The sequence below is a fragment of the Eptatretus burgeri genome, chromosome 3 (genome assembly GCF_056783735.1).
Source record: "Eptatretus burgeri isolate ZD-2024b chromosome 3, Ebu_testis_v1, whole genome shotgun sequence".
NCBI classification, from domain to species: domain Eukaryota; kingdom Metazoa; phylum Chordata; class Myxini; order Myxiniformes; family Myxinidae; genus Eptatretus; species Eptatretus burgeri.
The window spans coordinates 48096738-48121870 of NC_140963.1; the positions used below are offsets into that span (position 1 = coordinate 48096738).

Below are 25133 nucleotides of genomic sequence, written 5' to 3' on the forward strand. Positions count from 1 at the left end.
TCACGAAACGTCACCACATGGTAGAGTTTGTCATAAAGAAGAAGCCTATCGATTTTGAGGTCAAAAGCTCAACATAGGCCGAAGGTGAACAACTTAGGTAGGACTTCTAAAATCCTCAATTTTCATCCGATTAACTTGAAATTTGAAGAGGAGTTGCATATTTGGTCACTGAATTCTACCATCAATTATTTTTGAGGTCAAATTTGTTTTATGAATCTAGCAACTATTGTGCTCTGCACGACGTCGTCTTCTTGTTAGTTTGTCTGTTTGTGTACAAGATATCTCAAAAAGTTTTGGACGGATCCGAATGAAATTTGGTGGGCAGGTTCGTTGTGTGACAAGGACGAACCGATTAGATTTTGGTGAAGATCCGGATCCGACTACTATAATTTTATAAGTGATTCTTCACTATTGAGAGATAGTGCCAAAAATGATAGCGAGCACGATATCTCAAAAAGTTGTAGACGGATTCGGATGAAACTTGGACCCGTTGGGTGTGTGACAAGAAAGAGTTGATTCAATTGTGGTGAAGATCTGAATCTGGATCCGATCATTTTTTAAGTGATTCTTCACCATTGAGAGATAGGGCTAAACTAATATATGGCATGATGTTTCAAAAAGTTGTGGACGGATTTGGATGAAACTTGGTGGACAGGTTGGGTCTGTGACAAGTATGAATTGATTTGATTTTGGTGAAGATCTGAATCCGGATCTGGATACGAGAATTATTTAATTCTGAAAGTGATTCTTCACCTTTGAGAGGTAGGACCAAAAATGATATGAAGCATGATATTTCAAAAATATATTCGGCCCGATATATTCTCGTGGATCAGGCGTTGCGTGGCGGAGGTATGCGCTCTACCAAGTGTCCTTCTAGTTTGAATTGTACTTGGGATAACTCATGTTCTCTTGCCAGATTCTAACCATATTTTATATGTGTATTCCTAAAGTACTGGCACACACAGATACATTTTGTAAACATTTGTAAACAGACACATTTGTGTGTGTAAAGGACACACACACACGAATGTTGACATCATGGGGTTAAAGGTCAAGATCAATTTTAAGTCACTGGTTGTATTTATTTGCAGATTAAAAATGGCACCAAATGCAATTGTTCCTCTTCTGCTTTCCCTTAAAAAAAACACTGTTGAGGTATTGTCCTGTCCTCTCTCTATCGAGTGCAGCCTGTGGCTGCTGGTTGCATCATTGGTTGGGACACAGCTATGCCACTGATGCAGTGTCCCCCTTACCAGTACACTGGTGCTCATTTTGCCGACCTCGGAAGGATGACAGGCTGAGTCAACCTCCTGGTATATTTTAATTCAGCGGCCAACGGGGCTTGAACTCAGGACCCTAGGATCCCAAGCCACCACCCTAACCACTAAGCCAACACCAGGCTTCTGTCCTGTCCTGGGATTGATGCATCTGCGACTGAGCTGAGTAGAGTCTACATGGTGATGAAAAATGCACAAGCTATGACAAGTCTTTGACAGAAGGAGAGTTTCATTACATTTGATCTTGCCATCAATGGTAAGTCAAAGGAGATCCAGCAGAGTGCACCAGATGAGTGTCCTGACACTATTATCCGAATGGGAGGATTTCATGTTACTGATTTTCATTGCTTTCTTTGGCAAAAAGGTGTGAAAACTCTGGATCGGAATATCTACCGGTAGAGTCCGGTGTAAATGGAACCAGTACAACATCCACTTTTATGCATGGCAAGTCCTATAATTGTGGACTAAAGCACCACAAGCTTACTATGTAATGTATGTTCCCTCTACAATGATGTTGTCATACAATGCTGAGGATTGAAATCGGAACAGCGAATGAATTCAGAGTTACTTCGGCAGAAATTGTCAGACAACATGCTGTTCATGAGAAATATGAATCTCTTCCAGAAGTGTTTATCAATCTACTTGCTGAGCTGGAACCACCGACAACTAAATTTTGGAGGTTCAATGATGAAGCAAGAGAAAAATCAGAATCGTTTTCATTCTGGGATGATAATATTACAATGGTCAACACACTTTTATAGTTCATCAAAGCCGAAAGGACTGAACTGGTTTCTCCATCTCTCAGCAAAAGCGGCTCTGACACCACACTTCAATTCGATGACAGGACAAACTATGCACATTGACAACCGGTGTATCAGGTTGACATTAATTAACTGTCAGAGAAACATCCTGAAGGCTATATAGTTCAAGAGTTCATGATTATAGTTCATGTAGTTCATGATTGGGAACCATGCCATCAGTATATGAAGCCAACTCTTTGACCAAGTCTGGACAGATATGACACCTTGATTCAAAATCCAATGGTGGTATTGGAGGAATAAGCCATTGACTGGTTCCCATGAGAGCTGCAGTCACAAGAACAGTCAAAGACATGTGTAGGACTGGAGACACAGCCCATGTTCTTCTTCTTCTTCTTTCCAAGTTGACAGAAGAAGAAGCCCATGTTGGTATACACAAAGCAGCAGCACCACACAGAATGAAGAGGATGTAGAGCAACTACTTGCTGTGTTTGAATCAGAGCTGATGACAAATCCATTCCATAGCAAGGAAGTCAAAATGACTGAAACATAACCGCTGATCAACTAAGCAACTGGAGGTGTTGCACTATCAGATGTGTTCAGTCGATTGATAAATTCTTTCAAGATTGGAAAGGAACAGATTATGTCATTTATTGCCCAAGGGCTCAGCCAAATAAATAGACAAATAAGAGAATCCTAATGGCAGAATTAGAGAATCTGATGGAAATCAAGTTCCAGTTGCCTGCACCTGACAGATATGTGACAATGAGAACTCATGCAGTTGGTCAAGACTGGTACTGGCGACGTTTGTGGAACTGGCAATGAAGCACGACCGTATTGTAACAGGGCCACTGGGCCAACTAGGATGCAACAGGGTGGATGTGCTATTTGACCAAAATGGAGAGAAATCCATAAAATCTTCAGAAAGTAGTGAGAGAGGAACATCAACTGCACTGAATTGAAGTCAACATTAGAGCTCTAAAACACCCATCTCAAGTCTGTGTACCAAATACATGGAGAATCTGAGAAATAAGGAAAATCTATGTTCCTTTCTTTCTAAGAGTTGGTGAAAAATGGGTCAGATAGAGCTGGGGCTTTGTTATCTGTTGATAGTTGGAACCAGATTCTTATACATCACCTTAGTTAACATAGCCAGTACTGCGAAACAGAAGGGTTTTGAAAGTGGCGAAAAAGCGATTTGTGTTCTAGTGTTCAAGTATACAATTCAACTGAAATAAAAGACTTTATAGCTCATAGAAAAAAAAATCTAGAAGTTTACCGCTGCGGACGCAGTGTTTCATACACCACTCTATCTAATACATTCCATTAGTTCTCCGTACATCTTGTTTGTGTCCTTTATGACGCACTAAAAAAAACAGTGAGTTTCCTGTTTGGAATTATTTTCAATTTTGTTTGACTGCCAGCCAGAGTAAAAATAATTATCTCGCTGCTTTCTGCACATGTGTGATCAGGACTAATTCAGAGACAAAGTACTGTTAAACTACAGGTTTGTTTTCCAATTTATGTTCCACTTTGTGTTCGACAAAAAACAATCAATTGAAATGAAGTTGTTCCTTGATCATAAACTGACGTTTGTAGTCAGACAGACAAAAGTGAACCAATTGCTTAACCCCGTTTTTTACTACGTGTGCTAACTATGATGGTGTGAAGTATACCCATGTTAATTATGGTGATGATGGACCTCATCACAATAATCATCTGTTGGAGTGTGTGTTTAAAAATAAAGCACTTGATACCAAGGATAAGTATTTTTATTACCATATCCCTATGCTGTTTCCTTTACTTTGAGTATGACTGACCCCTCTCTCCCCCCTTCCTCCACCCCCCATCACAAATAATAGCCGAGAGATACTATACGTCCGGTTTTCCCCGGACATGTCCTCCTTTTCGGCCGTTAAATCTCTGTCCGGCCAGCCTTTTTTTAAATACCTAAAAATGTCTGGGATTTTGCCATTTTTTTGCTTTTGCATTTTCATTTTCAAAGGGATACATTTTAATTTTTAGGATTTTTTTTTTTCTTTTTACCTTAAATGGTGAAACCATTTTTGTACATTTTCTTATGGGAATAAAATGTGGTTGTGTATGTGTGGACCAGGACAGTTTGGTATAAGTCTGCACTACGTCATGACGTAATGGATGTGAATTCACACATCGACACTCATGCCTTCTCTTCCTGTCCAACGAGAGAGAGACAGAGACAGAGTCAGTCAGTCCAGTGGCATGCTCAGTCTGCGATTCCGTGTCTTTTCTGAGTCTGCACCATACACACTTGTTTGATTTTCTTCAAATGCTCTTTCCAATTCCAAAACGAAAATGTATATATTTAATGCAGAATTAAAAACAGAATTCCTTTGTTTTTGAAGTGGTCGACAAGAATGAGAAGCTGAGTGTTTGGTATGTAGAGCTGGTACACATACGCCTCTGTGGCAAATAAAGCTGCTGTTGGTTTACAATCTCATGCAGACTCAGACAAGCACAATATTTCCAGTAATAATTCAGTATTTTGACTGGAAGAATGGCGATTTGCAGTGAAAATTAATCGAAGTCCAGAACACATCTAATGAGACTGCCAAAATGATTGCATGCCTGGTGTTGGTTTAATGGTTAGGGTGGTGGGCTTGGAATCCTAGTGTCCTGAGTTCAAATCCCGCTTGGCTGTTGAACTAATATCAGGTGGAGTTAACTCAGCCTGCCATCCTTCCGAGGTCGGCAAAATGAGTGCCAGCTTGCTGGTATGGTATCCTGTGTCGGAGTGGCAACCCATCCAGGATTGTGCCCAATAGTCAAGGAGACTGCTTAGGCAGCATCAACGCTCTGCACAGAGTATGGTCCCGATGGATGGATGGAATAAGATTACTCAATATGTAAAGGAAACTCTTTTCAAGAGTGTCCTCTTTTTTAAAAGTTCAAACATGGTAACCCTATGATATCCAATATAAAAAAACTAATACGACAAAATAATTTTACACCCTCCCCTTGGCATGTTCAAGGGAGGTTTCCCTAACACAATATGCAATCAGACTGTCTGTGGTGTGGGTTGAGTGGAAGCATTTTCAGTTAGGCCCTGCTCTTAGTTTATTAGCACTCCTAGCCTATGTTTTAATGTCGTCCCAGCAAAAAAAAACGTCACCTGGTGTCTTGCAGGCAGGGAGAGGCAACAATGTGTGTGCCATCCCTCGGATGAACATCTCATCTGCAAGCATTAGTTGGTGGACGTTGAAGATCCCACGGTATCCTTCATGAAGAGTTGGCGAGCTATCATCGGCACCCATAATAAATTAGAAATTCCTGCTCTAACCTACAGAGGATGCTGCATCAGCATCATTGATCTGCCCTTGCAAGGACCCTTGCAAACCCACAGCCACATGTTGCATAGGTACAAATTACACAAATGTATTCTTCAGTTGCCACCCATGAAGAGGTTCACATGTGACAATTTCATTTTGATGGATTAGCCATTCCAAAAAATATAGTCAAACATGGTGCACTCAAACCTAGCCACATGTTTTTCTGATGTTCTTTAATTACCCCAATTATCTATTCCCGTTATTGATCGTGGAGAAAATAATTTATTTTAATTTCAAGAGGACTGGTCAACCTGTTTCAGTTTTGGACACTTAAACCTGGGTATTTTATTTTGCTAATGTTAAACATTTTTTTTGTCTTTACATTACTTACAAAGGAACATATTTTCAACATATTCAGCTGATGCAAAAAAAGAATACAATTAAGCATTGACTTACCATTTTTCCCAGAATAATTTCGATCAAATCCATGATTAACAATTTGATCACACACATCCACGGTTGTTCCATGAAACAAAGTACGGACTGAGGGTTTAGTAGATTTTTCCACATTTTTCTCACGTAACAAATAACCTTCCCAAAGCTTTGTATTCTGTATCCTTTCAATCTGAAAGAAAATTTTTTTGGTCATTTGCAATGCAATATAGTTCACAAAGTTCATTAAAAAAAAAAACTGTCAAAAAGTAATATACCTTTAAGACTTTAAAAGCGGCTTGTGCAGACTTCATAAAGTTATTCTTCACGTCTGCGTACTCTTGTGATGTTGCAGAGAGAGGGACTTTCATGTATGTGCTTCCCTTCATGTCAGTCCATGTTTCAGGAACTGAAAGGCATAAAAGAAAGGGACATTTTGAATTGGGTGAGTGCAGTGCCTTGGACCCATTGTCCTTGCAATGTGAAAAGGTAATTTGAAACTCAAAACTTTATTTCACTGACCTTTGTTTTTATCCTTTTCAGCATTGACCTTACATAACTCGTACAGCTTCAATTTTGCAGATTGAACGTCGACTTTGGTTCCCTCAAAGATAACATTCGATGCTCTGATCGTAATACGCATCTCATCGCTTGCCTCAATGGCCCTCAGTTGGTCCACTTGGGCCTGTTGCAGTTTATGTTCAAGAGGCACTGTGTCAGAACAAATTTCATCATCAAAGAATGCTTGTAAACTCGTTATGGCTTTTTCAATGTCCTTCTTAGATTGGCTGAAAATTTGAAAAGAAGGAGGCGCTCTGCTTGGGCCCTGTGCTGGGCTGGCATTTGTTGCTTGTGGTGAGGCAGTTACAGGTTGTTGTACTGCTGAAGAATACAAGTACAATATGGCATGTAAAGTTCAGTGATTACTCACATTTAGTGAAATGGAAAAGTGAAATTTTAACAATTAAATTTGATCAGCATTGAATTGGAAAAATATCATACAAAGGTAAATATCTCTCACCCCTAAAAAAGATTTTTCAATGTGGAGGGGAATGAATGAATAAATAAATGAATCTACCACTAACTCTATCATGTTCAACATTTTCAGCAAATAAGACTGTAAACAGGCCAACAGCAATGGGTGTCGCATATTTAGTGCACAGCTTTTCATTTTTAACCTCATGAGGGATTTTTCTTTAAGCTGGCTTTTGATAATATTGTGGTTCATGGATGAACACAAATAAGTTTACGAGGTTCTCTATTAGTGTTATCTTCAATCATAAAATATTGGCCAACATAATGTTTCCATCCCAGAGTCGTTTTTGAGATTTATTTTTCGCTTACTAGCATACTCATACCCCTTATGCCTGGTGTTGGCTTAATGGTTAGGGTGGCGGGCTTTGGATCCTCGGGTCCTGAGTTCAAATCCTGCTCAGCTGTTGAGTTAATACCAGGTGGGGTTAACTCGGCCTGTCATCCTTCTGAGGTCGGCAAAATGAGTGCCAGCATGCTGGTATACTGTGTCGGAGGGGTGACCCATCCAAGATTGTGCCCAATAGTCAAGGAGACTGCTTAAGCAGCACCAACGCTCTGCACAGAGTGTGGTCCCGATCTCCTCCTCCTCCTCCTCATACCCCTTGCAGTCTCATGTGAAAGTGATTATGCCCCCATCATTTTGTTCATGTGCCTATGAATAGTTATCTTATAATCAAATTAAATGTATTACAATTGTGGTCTGAACTTCCAAACCCAAAAAATAAAACTCAGTTATGCTCAAGCATAATCAGGAGGTGTACATTCTGATTAGCAGCGAAATAATGTTCATGAAGGGCAGTCTACAAAGTGTCCAACTACCTTCTTTCATTCTGGAGATCCTTCACAGGGCCGAACATTTTAACCTCGGTATGAGTGGGGAAAGAGAAGGGTGGAGTGGCCAGTTGGGAGAAGGAGAAACATTGGAGTCTTGGAATGACTTTACCTGGGCCATTACCTTGACTCTTGTTCTAAATTTAATGGCCACAGCACATCAATTTTTATGCTATTTCTTTCTTTAGACTTACCGTTGAGCATTAAGTAGTGCTGGCTGAAATAAAATAAAAAATTGTGACTAGTGTGGCTCACATAAGCTACGACAGCAATATGTTAGCCACACCAGAGCCAATAACTGTGATGTCCCACAGGTGAGGTTGTGTGTGTTGCCTTATCTTATAAATATATAAAAGCCCTGTGTATTTATATCTCTGTCACACAGGAAGTGACTTCACATTCACGGGAGGTGACGTCGCATTCGTCACTGAAAGGGAGCACACTCAATATCAGCGTTGGTGCCATTCGCCATTTTGTTTGCACTCAGGAAAGGTGAATTCATGCCGTCCAAAGTTTTTATTACACACATCTGAACTTAGGTTGATTACATGTTTATTCCGGTTGTTTTCACAACCAAAATGCTCGAGGTGAGATGTTAGTAATTTGTATTTGCAGTAAAAATATATATGGGTGAGTAATTATACTGTCATTTGAAATTCCACTATTTGATAATAAATAGATTTCTAAAATAATCATACCTTTCTTTTTGAAACAAAAGTAAATCCACAGGCCTGCGAGTTATATTCTTTAACCACTGTGCTGTGATGGTGGTGATGGGGAGGATGCTCTTCGCCCCATAATTTTTGACTTTATAAATACTTTATAAATAATTTACCCTTAAATAGCAGCACATGGACTTCATGGCTAAATTATTTTCCAAATGACATGCTGAGCCTTTTGAATCAGGAACAGAGGCAAAACGACCAAGGTGGTATCGTCCTCATTTTTCTGTAATTCCATCCATGCAAACCTGACAATATTTGTGTGGTGTTCGATTGCAATGTAACGTATCGTGATGTCTCGCTAAATAAGGTACTACTTCCTGGTCCAGATCTCGTCAATAGTTTCCTTGGGGTATTAGTATGCTTCACACAAAAACCCATCGCCATCATGGCTGACGTAGAGCAAAGGATCCATGAGTACATCACTTTCTCAATGGAACTACGTGGAAACCGACATTAACCTGGCAACTCGTTCCGTAAAAGCCTATGACCTGATGAAGTCATTATGGCTGTCTGGACCAAGATTTCTCTGGGATTCCCAACTACCCATTGAACCCACTTTGCCTGCTGTAGAGTTGGCTAATGATCCAGAGTTTCATTCCATAGCCATATTAGCTACCAAGCATGAACGTTCATTGGGAACACGTTTCACACGTTTCTTGAAGTGGAAGTCTGCGATCAAAGGTGTTGCTTTGTTGGTCCACTTCAAATACTTGTTCAAGCTAGAGAGGCAGCTGGACAATCACAAAGGTCAACATGACCACTGACAACTTCCAGTTCATCTCATGGAGGAGGCTGCAATGATCATAATTGGCAACGTTCATCGTGAGTCCTTTGCCTCAGAAATTCACAACTTCATTAGCAGCAAGAAAGTGGACAAGTCCATCACCCTGCACAAATTAAATTCTGCCTTTGACGATAAAGGAATTATGAGAGTCGGTGGTATACTCGACCGAGCATATTTAAGTAACAATGAGCGACATCCAGTCATACTTCCCAAATAGTATCATGTTACAATCCTCGTACATCATTATGATCAAGGTAGACACTTCACAAGTGGTGCTATTCACTTGGGTTGTTGATGGCAAGCATCTCATTGATGGTACATTGAACAAGTGCATCATGTGTTGTAAACTCTGAGGGAAATGTATACAGCATCAAATGGCTGATCTTCCTCTTCAGCGACTTCTACCTTCTGCTCTCGATACTCACGTTGGCCTTGATGTCTTTGGACCATAGAAGGTTCTCACCCATCGTACCAGGGACAGCGTCTCTGAAAAATGCTGGGCCGTATTACTTACTACCTTCCTGGTGGAGGTATGTGCTGTTGTCAACACTCTTCCACTTGTACCTGTGTCTACAGATCCAGGCGTGCCAGAAATATTGACACCAGCGGCACTATTTACCATGTAGACAATGCCTCTTCGTGCACCACCAAGCAATTTCGGTCATCCTGCCGACATCTTCGGCTATCAGTGGCGACGTTTATAGCAATTGATGAATATCTTCCGGTCACGATGGTGCAAAGAATATCTCTGACCATGCAGCACAGTACGCAGTGGCAAGTCAAGAAATGCAACCTTTGTGTCAGTGATATTGTTCTGCTGCACAGGAACGACTGGACCTGTGGATGTGTGGTTGAGGCATTGCCCAGCGCAGACGGTCAGGTTTGAAAAGTGCAAATCCACTCCATGAAGGACAGCAAACCTCATATCTACCTCCGACTCATAACTGAGGACATATTGCTTATACCAGTGGGGGAAGAGTGAATTCCTTCATTGTGTTCTTTTGATTGTGAATTTCATGTTGTCATGTTATTTTCCACTATGTCCCTATCTGCTAGCCATAGTCAGGTCCATGAATTTAATGACTATGTACTATGTAGTCAGTTTATTTCATTTTTGACAAATGTTAAACATTTTTGATCATGAATGTTCAACAACAATTTGACTGTTTCGAGCCAAGGTGGCTACCCTGATTCTGATGTTCATGTAATTATCTTTGCTCAATCAATTACTGTAGTGGTTTGTATAAAAACCAGGTGAGGAGTGTGATGTAACCAAGTTTCAATGAAAAACGTATATTCATGTTCCACCCATGTCTTGCCTCATGCATATTCATGTTTTGCGATATGTATATTTATGCTCCGCCCATGTGTTGCATCATCTCCTGCGTCATCCTCTCCATCGCTATTGCGTCATCTCGCTCCTACTTCCTACACCATCGCTCTACACTCCATGCATCGCAAAGGGAAGTCCTAGCCTGCAATTACATTGTTTGTGCAAGTGAGCGAGAGCAGGGCTGCCTTGTCTGGTGAGACGTGTGCATGTATCAGAAAGGAACAGTTTTTACGACGCTGTTGGAGTGTTTTAAAAACAGAAAAAGTGATTTTAATCTCTGTAAGTGTTGGTTGAACTTCCTGGAGCATTCTTTTTCAAGAATCGGGACACGTAGGCTATTCCAGGATAACGAGGGCTGGGTCTGGCACACACATGCTGAGTTAGAGTGAAAGCTGGGGATTGAGGAGGTGTGTCTGTGTCTGTGTCTGTGTCTGTGTCTGTGTCTGTGTCTGTGTCTGTGTCTGTGTCTGTGTCTGTGTCTGTGTCTGTGTCTGTGTCTGTGTCTGTGTCTGTCTCTCTCTCTCTCTCTCTCTCTCTTTATCTTGAGCACCCCTCGCGGCTGGCTTTCCTTATTCTTGGACTCTATTCGTCGCTGCCTCTCATCATCTCATTTCTGCTTCCATAACCGGTGGGGAGGCTCCTGCGTCACCCCCTCCATCACTTGTGCGTCATCTCGCTCCTGCTTCCTACACTCGATGCATCGCAAAGGGAAGTCCTAGCCTGCAATTACATTGTTTGTGAATGCGCGATCTCTGGTGCCGAGTGTGGGTTAAGTTTTACTCATTTCCATTCATCAATGTATACAAACAAGTTGGCATGTCCCCATTTCCCTGTTTGTGTTGTCTCACTTGGACTGTTCCAAACTGCTCGTCCAATCCACCTTTTTAATAGACATGATTTTAATAAACTTTTTATAAACACAACCCGGACACTCCCAGAGCGTCAAACAATGTGCAAATTGGACAAATTAACTTCTTTTTGTTTTTTAAGCAATCGGAACTGCTGCTCGGATCAATTCTGCAGATAAAATTTTGAAATTCAGCTCAAGTAAAGAGATTCTAGAGCTCACCGCATTTTAGTTGTAAAATGTGTGTGTAATTTAAAATGCACGAACACTAACGCAGTTTTTGACGATTGAAAGAAAATGCCCTTCCTTCCCTTACGTCCTCCCAAAGCCCCTCGACTCTCCAACCCCCATGGACGTCTTTGGACAGTGCTTAGTATGACACGATTGAACGTGCTGTTTTAACATACTACATTTCGTTCAATCCTGTACTAACACTAGTAGACGGGACCACCCCCCCCTCAAGCATCCCCCCAAGTACCACTACTAAATGAACCCCTCCCTCCTTTCCCACACAAGTCCACCTACCAAATGCAAGTCCAGAACACCCCTCCCTCCTCCCTCCTCTCTCTACCCATCAGCCTCGCCCCCCCCTCTTAGAGTGCATAGCGATATGTGATGAGGTGTCGCTCTTCCCCCTCTTCCTCACTCTCCACCCCCTCCTCCTCGCTCTCCATGCCCCTTCTCATCTTCGCTCTCCACCCCCTCCTCCTCGCTCCCCACCCCTCTTCCTCGCTTTTAATCCACTCCTCCTCGCTCTCCATCCCCCTCCTCCTCGCTCTTCACCCCTCCTCTTCCCTCTCCACCCCTCCTCCTCCTTCCTCTCCACCCCCTCCTCCTCCTCGCTCTCGACTCCCCCGTCCTCGCTCTCCACTCCCACCCTCCTCGCTCTCCACTCCCACCCTCCTCGCTCTCCACTCCCACCCTCCTCGCTCTCCACTCCCACCCTCCTCGCTCTCCACTCCCCTCTCTCCTCCTCGCTCTCCACTCCCCTCTCTCCACTCCCCTCTCTCCTCGCTCTCCACTCCCCTCTCTCTTCATCGCTCTCCACTCCCCTCCCCCTCCCCCACCCATCCTAATATTCCCATCACTGAAGCGACAGGTTGTATTTTCTAATCTATATATACTACACAAGGCAGAATGAAAGAAATTTACAAACCTGTGATTTTATTTGCCATTGCCAATGCAGTCTGGAAGTCTGAAACAAGATTGGGCTGAAATACAACAATTCTGATTTGAAGCAGGGAATGTGGGGTGTGTTGCTTTATGGCATCCATCATGGCATCCGCCACTGCAGCAGCACTCAGTTTGCCAACACCTGTCACGCGTAGGAGCAAGGTCGCACGTAGGTCACACATCCTCATTAAAAAAAAAATACATAGGAGCATCATTCAGGAAGTATAGCAATTAATTCGAAAGTCAGGTAAAAATTAAAGATTTTTTTAGTTTTAAAACATTTAACTATCCAATGAGATAATTAAACATGAATTAAATTGTTAAACATCAAAAGCCCTTTCCATACAATTTGTGAATAGCTTTTTAGGGGAGCATAAAGCTTTGCAATACTCATCTTGCCTGTAGCACATGCCTGCGAGTAGCATCATTGCTCGACAGTGTGGCAGTGCCCCCTGTAGGTTGGGAAGGGATTTTTGTAATTTGTTCAGTGTGCCGGCTATAACTCGCCGACTCTACATTTGAAAACACCGTTGAATTTTCACATCCACCAGCTAAGCTAGCAGACAGGACACCCGGTTTAACATCCATCTGAGGGATGGCACACTTTGTGATGCAAGGCTCTACATGCAAAACACCAATGAGAATTTTAAAGTCAGGTGGGGAATCAAACCCAGAAGGGAAAGGTCAGAATAGGTAGGATGTTGGTTGGCGACCTCTGCACCACCTGTCAGGACTGGGCTTCGAATCAAAATCACAATATCATTGTGCATTACTCAAACTACAAGTATGCTACATATTTATACTCGTAAACTATTTGCATTCTTCGTAGCCTTGAACATTGTTTTTGCACAAGGATGACACAGATAAGCGTGTCCATGAGCTGCATAAAAATATTCAAATTCAAAACAGTGGTGATTTTGTTGAGTATCCTTTCAAGATATGAAATAAACAAGTTAAAAACCAATTTTTTATCACAAAACATTGATTCACTTGCCTTGCATGATTGTCATCAGAATTTTCAAAATAAGTAAAAGGAGAAACCCTCCCTCTGAAACTCACGACACAAGATGCTAATGCAAATGCTAATAATGATAATAATAATAATAAAAAAATAATAATAACAACAACAATAATCTGCATATACATTGCACCAATATAAAGGTAGTGGACAAAAAAAAAATGGAAACACCAATGTAAAGTCACTTAATAGGGTGTTGCGTCACCAAGTGCGGCCAGTACGGCCTGTATGCCCCATTACATAGAGCCCACCAGCATCTGGAATTCTGCAGGAGGGATGCAGCACCATTCTTCCATGAGAAAGTCAATCAACTCACACCTGGTTGATGGAGATGGAAAACAGTGTCTCAGATGTTGTTCCAGAATATCCCATAAATGCTTGATCAGGTTCAGATCTGGTTACTGAGAAGGCCATGACGTATGGATAACATCAGTGCTATGCTCATCAAATCATTGAGCGACCAGATGTGCTCTGTGGATGGAGACATTGTCACCCTGGAAGACGCCCCTCCCAGCAGGAAAGAAATGCTGAACTTAGGGGTGAAGATGATCACTAAGTACCATTAAGTAGCAATTGGCATTGACCTTGCCTTCTAAGGGAATGACTGCACCCAAATCATGCCAGGAAAATGTGCCCCACTTTACAGCACTCAAGGTCGTCGAGTTATTTCGGTTGGCGCTACACGTGCACTCATCCGTTTGTCAAGAACATGGTGAAAGATGATTAATCAGACCGTATCACATTTCTCCACAACTCGGTAGTCCGTTGCCTGTGCTCGTTGCACCACTAGATTCACAACAGTGCATTTCCAGGCGTGATGAGTGGTTTGTGCATTGCAACCCGACCATGGTATCCTGCTCTGTGGAGTTGTCGGCGAACCGTTTTTGATGAAACTGGTTGCCCATGCCCCACATTAAAATTTCCAGTCAATTTATCTGCAGTTTCTTGCCTGCTTTGCCTTGCACTGAAAATTAATGCACGGATGGATATTACAATCCTGGAGTATGTGCTTCCACCCACTGTTGCCCTTCGCTAATGAAGTCTTTCCCTCTGAGTTCCATGCAGACATCACCTTAGACACCGTTGTTCGTGAAACATCAGCAGGTTGAGCTGTCTTCATCACTGAAGCTCCTGCCAAATGCTCCCTAACAATAACAACTCTTTCAAAGTCACAGAGGTCTCCTCTTGCAGCCATACCAGCCACAATGATAGGCAACCAGGCCTGTGCAGCATTTTTATGCATGACCCTAAGCATGCTGGGATGCTATTTGCTTAATTAACACATGGGCCACACTTGCATGGAAGCCGTTGGTTTCAATATACTTGGTGTCCCTCGTTTACCCAGGTGTTTACACTTTTTTTGTCCACTCCATGTATCTGCCAAATATGCCATTAAAAAGCGTTGAACAGTTCAATAAACAATTCGATTTGTACTTTGTATACACATTTTTTTGTTGTACCAGTCCACACATGAGAGCTATCCACCGTGGCACTTCAAATGAAGGCCTTGTACACTTATGAGATGAAGACAGCTAAGAAAAGGCTCGGAATATGGAGGTAATCCGATCTGGTGTCAAGTTTTTGAAGCCATGCAGCTTTGCAATATGTTCTTCCCAGAATCGTTTGTAGCTCATTGTTTGACCCATGTGCTCCACAGGTAACCACTGTGCTTAGAAAGTACATTTGTTTTTGTTTATTCACAGACCCGTTGTTGGAGAATCGTTTGAGCACTGCTCACAAATTTGCTAAAGACTCACCTTCTGACTCTCCTGTCATTGGAATAGCACTACTACATGGGGCATGCCTTGATGGAGATTTTCTGTGGTCCTTTGGAAAGTGGATGGCATGGACAAAACAGCAAAGGGCAATCTGTTACATCTGAACAACCCACAAGGGGTGCTGTTCTTGATGTAATTACCTCCGCCACCGAAGGTGAAGGAGGTTATGTTTTCACCCCTTTCTGTCTGTTTGTTTGTGTACAGGATATCTCAAAAAATTGTGGACGGATTCGGATGGAATTTTGTGGACAGGTTGGGTGTGTGTGACAAGGACGAACTGATTAGATTTTGGTGAAGATCCGGATCCGGATCTGATTATTAGAAATTTTTAAGTGATTCTTCACCATTGAGAGATCGGGCTAAAATGATATTGTTACGGCTGTGGAAATTCGCAAACCACCATTCAGGTCCTGTAGGTGAGATATCTCTTAAGTACATGTGTAGTTAGCCCCAAACCCGTTGTTTAGAGGGAATTAATGTGATTCATTCGGGCTGCGACGCTTTAGGTCAGTCGTTTTTCTTTTTCTATCTTTTATTTCAAACAAAAACCAACGAGGACGCTCGGTGGGCTTTTCCCACCTGTTTTTCGCGCCATTCTTCTCCGCTCTTGGTGTGAGGGAGGAGAAGCGGGGTGGGGCAGCTGGCGCCCGATTGGTGGATGCGCGGTGTGACGCGGCCAGGGAGGAGGAACGCCCCTCTTCGAGACCTTTCTCGAAGCGCCTCGAAGGGGGGTGGAGCAAAGAACGGGGCGGAGCAACAGGGCGGAGCTCCGGGATATAAAAGGTCGGACACGGGCGGAGCGGTTTGGCGGTTGCTCTTGCCCTCTTCCTGTCTTCCGGCTCCCTCGTCCTCTTCTCTTGCTGGTAGCCGCTGGCCTGGTCTGCTGTGGTGCGGTTCCAAGACCCCGCTGGCGGGAAGGAGCGTCCGCCATTCCCCCCTCCCGACCTCGGGCATCCACGTTTCCCCCCCCCCTTCTATCCGCGCTGGGATAGCGCCGAAAACTCCGTCCGTGGCGTCGAGTGGCCAACACGTGCCGGCGCGAAGCACGCTGGAGAGGCCTCGCCTACCACGCTAGGGCACGGAGTCGCGGCCAGGCGGGACCACGTCGGAGAGGGACTCGACGGCCCAAAAGGGAAGTCACCTTTTTCTTTTCGGGGTTTTTGTATGGATCTTGTGGCGCCGTGTCTTGTAAAGTAAAACTGTATAAGTGTTGCCATGTGTTTGCGTATTCAGTCGTAGCTCTGCATTATTGTTTTTGTTTCAAATTGATATATGTGCATTCTGATTGTTAGGCTGTGTATGTGTGCTCTCCGTGTGTCGTGTAAATAAAGTGCATTATGTTGAATTGTTCCCCGTTTCGCTGCGTCCTTTCCTTCGTTTGAATCTCCATCTTGCTTCACGTAAAGGGTTCGTAGTGGGCTTAATACACCCGATAATTAATCGGAACCGTCGTGGCTGACGATAACACCGCTCGGTTATCCCGATAGCACGGAACAGACCGCTGAAGCGGTTCGTGTCCGGAGTCGACCTGCGGCGAGGTACGATCGCCCGGTTTACCATCCACGTGGGTACTTAGGTAGGTCGAGTTTGGCGAACAACCCTATCCTACGCGGGTGGCCGATTGGCACGATCGTGGTGAGGTCGAAAGGCCCACCCATGACTGGCTCCGGGCGATAGTTCCCGGAGGGTCACGACAGAATTGTCCGTCCGGTGGGCGAGGCGGCCGCCATTCGATTCGAGCGGCCGATCGCACGCCGGCAGGCGCGAATTTGCAACAATATGTAGCATGATATTTCAAAAATGTACTGGGCCCGATATGTTCTCGTGAATCAGGCATTGCAGGGCAGAGGTACGCGCTCTACCGAGTGCCCTTGTCGTTTCATGACGTTTTCAAATCAAACTTAATATGTAGTCTTGACCAACTACTCCAAAGTGATAAAGGTGACAAAAAAATGCAGTTAAAAAGTGAATGTAACATTAACCGAGAAAACTGGCCAGGTGCAATATGAAAATTTATACAAGATAAACCTGTAATATCAAAGTTGGCTTTGATTACAGGGTTAAAATTTACCCTAAGGTAAGGCCATAGGCCAAATGTTTTATAGTAATAAACACTTGCTTAATCTATTATTAAAAGGAGGTGTGTGTGTGTGCGCGTGTGCGTGTGCGTGTGCGTGTGCGTGTGCGTGTGCGTGTGTGTGTGTGTGTGCGTGTGTGTGTGTGTGTGCGCGTGTGCGTGTGCGTGTGCGTGTGCGTGTGCGTGTGCGTGTGTGTGTGTGTGTGTATGTCCATCGTGTTTTATTCTAAAGGGTTCCTTCTGTTGTGGAATAATAAAAATCCATTCCATTGAAAAGCTAATAATCGATTTACTTGGTTGGAAAGGCAATAATAAATCTCCTTGGAACAAAAACTCATGTCTGTTTCATCATAAAAATGTCTGTTTTAAAAGCCAGTCTTTTTGGGGGGAAGAGGAAGAATCAGGACCTGGAACTTCAATGTTGCAGTTTCAATGGTATGACAGCAGGAACTATTTTGAATAAAGAATGACAGACACAGAAGGAGCACACAAATTTATATATAGTGATACTTATCGAAGCAATATTAAAAAAAATATCGACAAATAGACAGAAGGAATACTCAAAAAACAACAGCCAAGACATCAGCAACAACAACAACAACAACAAAAAATAACATCCTCTTTTTTTTGCATTTTTCAACCTCATTGACATTCACAGATAGATATGCAATATGTTTGTGAAGTTCAACGTGCTCTCTTTTGATTAAACCAATCAGCAAAATGAAGGGTAGGCATGCCGAGTGTTTATAAAGCATACATTAAAAGCACAATAAAACTTCACTCAGGTAAACCTAATATTAGATAATCTGCTGGATGTAAGCCTGAATGTTAATTGATATGGTAATTAATTTAATGAACAAACATTCTAAAATGACCTCTTTTGCATTTAAAAATTCCTGATGCAATTGATGGGGACAATGACCCAAACAGCCAATCTACTGGACTATACAACCTGGTGTTCATTGTTCTTCAATGTCGCCAGTGATTCTTCACCGAAATGAATGTCAGATGCTTTGTTACGTAAAGTGTATTAACTATTCATTTTTACATTATTATTATTGTGCAACCTCAAAATGAAGAAGCAACATATTGATGCAAATATGAGATTTAGAAGCACTGTGACCTAAGTTTTGAAATCGATCAACTACTTCGTAAATTTAAATTGAAACAACAATGGAATTTCAAAAACTCAGAATTATCAGACTTTATCATCATTGTTGTTATTTAGGTGAAGTACACAAATTAGGTAATCTAAAATTTGTATGTAAAAATGTCAGACCTGTTCCAAAAGCAGGTAATGAAAGAGAGGACAACTTAAGGTTCTCGGATTCCTGCAGCACCGCGAGTACACAGGACGTGATCTTTGCAGGGTGTGTCTGACCCACTGTGTGGATGATGTGTTTGCAGGATATATTCCCAGCACCTGTCACCACCACCCCATCAGCAGGCTGTTGGCCTGTGAGGAAAAATTATTTTTAGGAACAAATCTGCACAATGTCTAGCTAGATATTCAATGAAAACTAGACCTTATGATGCCAATACTTGGTCTGTGTCAGCAGAAAAATATGGATAATAAGGAAAAATGAGGATGCTGATAATATTATTGGGAGAGACATCACTGGCTATTCTCAGAAAGCTACCTCAGCACCGATGACTCTGGCACCTGCCCTCCCTCCCACCCCACCCATCTCTAACCCCAAGGAGGAGAGGAGATTGGGACCATACTCTGCAGAGCGTTGGTGCTACTTAAGCAGTCTCCTTGGCTATTGGGCACAATCCTGGACGGGTCGCCACTCTGCCACAGTATACCAGCATGCTGGCACTCATTTTGCCAACCTCTAACCCCCAAGCCCACCTTCCAAATTTCCCGTTTCTCCTTCCTGAGTGTTTTGTTCTATCCACTTTGTATATCCTATGCATCCTCCCCTACCCATCATTCCTCCCAACACCCATTAATTGTCCAACTCTCCCTCTATTTCATCCTTTAACCCTGCTGTTGGTGCCCCCCTTCTTTCTGTTGTTCCTTGTGTTGTTATGATCTGATCTGTTCTATGTTCTCGCTCCTACATCAGCCTCAACATTGTAGACAAGAACAAAAAAGGTATGCTAACCACTGTGGGAAAGAGAAAGCCTGACAACTGAAATGTTGCCTCACCTTCTTTCTCACAGTGATTTGTAGAACTCTCACCATATTTGTTGACTGTCTAGATCATTGATCTTCACTATTTTTTAGAAGGGGGGCCACTTTTGCCGATAAGCCATCAGTGTGAGAGCCGCCACATCGCCTGCAAGACTCCATAATGGCTGTTATTAGGCTCCGCCTCCACCTCCTCTTTTTTTTTTTTAACGTCCACCACCGAAAGTGGAGGTTATGTTTTCAGCACTTTGTCTGTCTGTCTGTGTGCAGGATATCTCGAAAAGTTGTGGATGGATTTGGATGAAATTTTGTGGACAGGTTGGGTGTGTGACAAGGACGAACTGATTAGATTTTGGTGAAGATCCCGATCTGGAACCGGCTACTAATTTTTTGTTGTGGTTAATGGGCTGCAAGCATAATTGTTTGCATACTGCCATTTACTGATGTAGGTACGTTATTTTTATGCATCGTATTGGAACACTCATTTGAACCCATTGAGTCAATTTGATAGCATTTATGGTGGACTATATGCCTGGTGTTGGCTTAATGGTGAGGGTGGTGGGCATGGGATCCCAGGATCCTGAGTTCAAATCCCACTCGGCTGTTGAATTAAAACCAGGTGGGGTTGACTCTGCCTGTCATCCTTCCGAGGTCAGCAAAATGAGTGCCAGTTTGCTGGTATCCTGTGACGTAGTGGCGACCTGTCCAGGAATGTGCCCAATAAGCTAAGGATATTGCTGAAGCAGTACCAACGCTCTGCACAGAGTATGGTCCCAATGGATGGATGGTGGATTATGATGGGGCGTTTTCACATTTGTGTATTATCGGCCACGCGTCAGGGCCACACTATAGGCCGGCATGAGAAAATTCTGCGAATTCGCAGAATTCCGCAAATTTATTCACCCAGGAACGTTCCTGAGTTAAGCACAAATCCGTTGAGAAAAAATAGGGGGTATGGGGGGGGGGGTTAAGTCAATTGTTGGGAGTGATTTCACGCTGCCGACGATCTTTCTAAAAAAAGTATTCCGAGGTACCTAAATCAGATTCCTGGCACTCTGCACTGACGTCATTGCCAGATTCATTAACATAACATTCGGACCACCTCGCCGCATTACTCCTGAAACTGTCACAGCAGCATTAATTGAACTAGAGGCGTGGTGTTCCGAGTGTGCAAGGCCAAGGTCGCTTCTAAAACATGGCCGCATTCAGTATCCGCAGGCTGTGCTGGGATTGTGATGCTTGTTTGGCTGCACTAATTGACAAGACTTGCAAGAATTCCTGGAAGTGGGAATGGCTGGAGCGTATGCCATGCGGTACGGTGGCTTGTGGGGCTTTCATTCAAAAGATAGCCTAGCCAGGAAAGGCTGTATGCACATGGTGCTCAAAGGAGATTGTTTATGGAGGACGTGGGTACAAGTCATTGGAATCCCATGCGGAGAGCAAGAAGCATCGTGATATTCAGAGAATCCGGGCATCCAATTACAGTCTTCCTGGTAATATATAGCCTTGGGCTTTATACATGTACAGTTATCAGTATACATGTACACAGTAGACATCTATGCTGTCAATGTAGTGTAGTGTGGTGTGGTGCACTTTCACTACAGTAATAAATTATGTTAATTGGCAAGCAAGCCACAACTCAGAATTGGGTCAATCTTGTTTGCCACCAATAGCACCTGGCAATGACATAGTCTGAGGCTTAGTGTAATCACTGTACCGGTCACTGTATTCACTTTCTGAAGCACGTATTATAAATGGTGATTGGCTTTTCTTTTTTTACTCTGCATTGGCTTTGGGTTTTGCTTTTTCTCCAGGTGTTTCCTCACCTTCTGCTACCTCTTGCACTGCTGCTTCTACTGCCCCCATCCCCTGTACACCGATGCCTGCTGTACCAATAGGTGACAGGGTAGCCAATGCTCAAGCCATGGTCCTTGCCTTCCTCGCACAGCATTCCCTACCATTCAGCCTTGCCCCTGAACTGATAAGCCTGGCCAAAGCACTCAACCTGGATGCAAAGGCCCTTGGTCAGCTTAAATGGACAGGATATCTGCTTCCTACAAGCTTAGGTTTGGACTAGGACATACCGTACATCACCAGTTGATATCAGCACTGCAGAGGGAATACTTCTCTCTGAACATTGATGAGTCAACAAGCACAAACCATCAGAGGGTCTTATGTGTCCTGGCCAGTTCCTACAGCCCACTGCATAAGCAGGTCATAGTGCAGCATCTAGAGTCCCTTGTTGTGATCAAAGTGGACAGTGCCTCGTTGCACCAGGAACTGGTTGACTTGTTGAAGAAGTATGAGCTACCGTGGAAGAACTGCATATCCATCCTCATGGACTCTTGCTCAGTCATGCGGGGATCCAAGTCAGGAGTCGAAGTTCGCATCAGGGAAAACAATGCCCCACACATGTTGGACATAGATGGGGACTCGTGTCACCATGCTCACAATGCGTCCAATAAGCTGAGCGACCCATTCGACAACTTCGCAGAGCGCATGCTATCTGACATCTACAATGACTTCATATGGTCACCTGACTTAAAGCAGTTCTTGCAGGAAATCTGTGGGCTGATTGGTGTCAGGTATACCATGCCAGTGCGGTATGTCAGTCACAGGTGGCTCTCTGTGTATGATGTCAGTGTTGACACTCTGCGGCTGTGGGATGCCTTTGTTGTCTTCTACTTTGGCTTCCTCTCTCAAGCTGATCACACACACTACTTATCACGGGTTGTGGAGGTCTACCATCGCAGGCACGTAGACACAAAAGCCAAGGAGAGAATACGCCAGATCCATGATGTCTGAAGAAGAAGAATATGACCAAAGATGGCAAGGCACGAAAGGAGCGTATACTGCAGCGAGTCTTCCACAAGAAGAAATTGATGAGACTGATATTGATGTTCTATACATCAGTGTTCCCGCTGCTGAAGAAGTACGTCCTCCTGTTTGAGATGAAGGCCCCACTGATCCACAAGCTCAATGACCAGCAGGTGGACCTTGTCCGAGAGTTCATGGCCTTTGTCAAACCTGAGAAGCTGCCATCCTCAGGCAAGAGACTTCAGACCCTTGACTTGGATGAGAAAGCCAACCTGCTACAAGTGAAGAAGATGTTTCTTGGAGTTGGTGTGTCTGAGATTGTCAACACTGCCCGTAGTGGAGATGGAGAAGTGCATGACTTCTTGCAGAGTGTGGAGAAGGCCAATGTGACATGTGGAAAGTACCTCCAGAATAAAATGCCCCTGCATAATGCTGTCCTCAGAAGTGCCTCAGCAATTGATCCACTCAGCAGAGGGCACACTGTCAGCCAGGAGCAGCTCCTGAAGTTGCCACGCCTGGTGACAAATGTCCTTGCACCAGAGGAATGTGATGCCTTTGAACTGGAGGTTTGGAGTTTCCAGATCGACTCTAGCCTGCCACCAGCTCAGGAAGATGAGTCTGCTCGCATCGACGACTGGTGGACCAAGGTCTTTGAAGGTGGAAGGTACCCCCTTCTCTCAAGAATGGTGAAGGCTCTGCTGTCCTGCTTCCATGGGCCACAAGTTGAGTGCCTTCAATCTCATGGGAGATGTCTTGGATGTCAGATCACACCGACTAAACATGGAGACCTACAGCGCAGTGATGGGTGTCAAGTACAATCTTCGATCATCAGGAAAAACTGCAGTGGAGTACTACAGTAGGACTGACAAACTGCACAGTCCCATAGACCGAGACCTGTGCAAGAACGAGGGGAGCCTACAAAATCTGCAAGGCAGAACTGGCAGACAGGAGGGACAAAGAAGAAGAAAGAAGGCGAGAAGTGGGTGCAGCTGCTCTCAGTAAGTTGACCAAGCGCAAGACTAAAGAACTGACTGAGAAGGCTGCAAAGAAGGCAAGACTTTCCCTCCAACATGCAAGCAAGAAAAAGCATAACCTGAACCAAAAGACAAAGAAGTGAACAATGTTCAGTGGTTAGGCGCCTGTCGACATTATCGACTCAAGAACTCAACAACTAGTGGATGCAACAGTGTTACCGATTGTGAACTTATTATGCAAACTTTTCGTGCAACTTGTTATCAATTATTGTCAACTTATTATGCAAACTTATTATGCAACTTGGTATCAATTATTGGCCACTTATTATGCAACTTGGTATCAATTATTGTCAACTTTGTTTAATTTACTATAAAGGCAATGAAAGAATATTATCCTACAGATTGATTCATGATTTGTACAACGAATTTTGACAACAATTTACATTACAACATTGATTAATAATTTGCAAGATGAATTTCATGTCTTCAATGATTGTCTTCAGTGCTTTTACCCTGTTCACAAGGACAACACTATACACAATCCTCTTAAAAGGGACCAGGAAATGCAGTAGAATGCAGGTGAGAACACCTGGAACCTTTAGCGTTCGGGAGCCTGGGCGGTCCCCGCACCCCAGCCTAAATTTTTTTTTCGCCTTGGCCCATCGTTTTTTTTCAGCTAATTTTTTTTTAGACTCACTCTCATGCCTGTATAGGCCAGCAGTGGCTCGTGGGCTGCGCAATGAAGAACAGGGGTCGAGATAGCCTTTATAAGAGTACAGTGTTTATTTCATTCTTCTTCTTCTTATTATTTTGTCTATCACAAGGCTGCGGGGTAGCATCATTGGCTGAGGGTATGGTTGTGCCACTCATACAATGCCCTTTGGAGGTTAGAGCAGAAATTTGGAATTTGTCATAGCTTGCCTACTCTTCACGAAGGACACTGTGGGATCTTTAACATTCACCAACTAATGTCGGCAGACAGGACACCCATTTACCATCCATCCGAGGGACAGCACACACATTGATGAATTACCCTGCCTGTGAAACATGGGGATGACAGTTTATAGCTGGGTCAGGATTTGAACCCAGGCTCGACAGCTTGGAGGTGAGTGTGCATACCTCAAGGCCATCCTGCCAGCCCTTTTACATCATTAATGGTCCTTGAGCTATATATAGCAACTTTTTTGTCAGGCAGCAGTGGTGAGTGGTTAAGTTTAGGAAATCATAATTTTAAAAAGGAAAAGACAAGGAAAGATATTAAAGATAAAAATAAAAAAGGGAAAGAATTGAGAGAAGGGAAAGGAGATTTGGAGGAGAGGAGTTCAGCATTGGAAGTGGCAATACAGTACAGGGCAATACAGTACAATACAATACAGTAAATATTCCATTATTGTTTTGCATGTGTAATATAAACACAGCCACATGAAAACAATAAAAACACGTGAAAACAACTCGATACAATATATGACAAACCTTTTGCTTTGCATTCATCCACCACCGACTTCCCTGCAGCCTCCAAAATGGCCTTGGAGACACCTAGATTTTCACAAAATGTTCAACGTTCACGATGTTGCTTTGTTAACACAGAATTTGAAACATAAAAACAGTGAATAGTAATAATAAAAAAAATCCAACTATTTTACCTGAGTTCAAGTTCAGTGTGCTATTGGTAGAATTCGTAATGGCGTCTGTTGTTTCCTTTGTAATATCTCCACTTATTATCTCCACTTGCATATTGTTTAACATTGAAGCTGAGGTGAGAAACACTTGCGTTAATTAATGGAAGTAATGTTAACAAACATCAAAACTAAGTCTCAAGTCCCCTATTT

At 43.2% G+C, this 25133-nt stretch overlaps 1 protein-coding gene and 1 long non-coding RNA gene across 6 annotated transcripts in view; one reads left to right on the forward strand and one right to left on the reverse strand.

Moving 5' to 3' along the window:
• LOC147029817 (uncharacterized) overlaps positions 1-25133 on the forward strand; it is a 110207-nt gene that overhangs the window by 33623 nt on the left and 51451 nt on the right. Inside the window, exons 2-3 of the long non-coding RNA XR_015056097.1 lie at positions 8027-8133; positions 15225-15453. This is a non-coding gene — a long non-coding RNA (uncharacterized LOC147029817). The remainder of the gene's footprint in view (positions 1-8026; positions 8134-15224; positions 15454-25133) is intronic.
• Positions 1-25133, reverse strand: part of LOC147029818 (protein mono-ADP-ribosyltransferase PARP14-like) — a 171760-nt gene that overhangs the window by 2990 nt on the left and 143637 nt on the right. For 2 of the 5 annotated variants that reach the window (XM_085873170.1, XM_085873174.1), the window contains 7 exons: positions 24948-25055; positions 24778-24840; positions 18656-18832; positions 12487-12645; positions 6298-6657; positions 6054-6184; positions 5800-5968 (listed from right to left, as the gene is read on the reverse strand). In XM_085873170.1, the coding sequence (XP_085729296.1) occupies positions 5800-5968; positions 6054-6184; positions 6298-6657; positions 12487-12645; positions 18656-18832; positions 24778-24840; positions 24948-25055 (1167 nt within the window). The remainder of the gene's footprint in view (positions 1-5799; positions 5969-6053; positions 6185-6297; positions 6658-12486; positions 12646-18655; positions 18833-24777; positions 24841-24947; positions 25056-25133) is intronic. The other 3 variants (XM_085873171.1, XM_085873173.1, XM_085873175.1) reach the window with 3 other exon arrangements.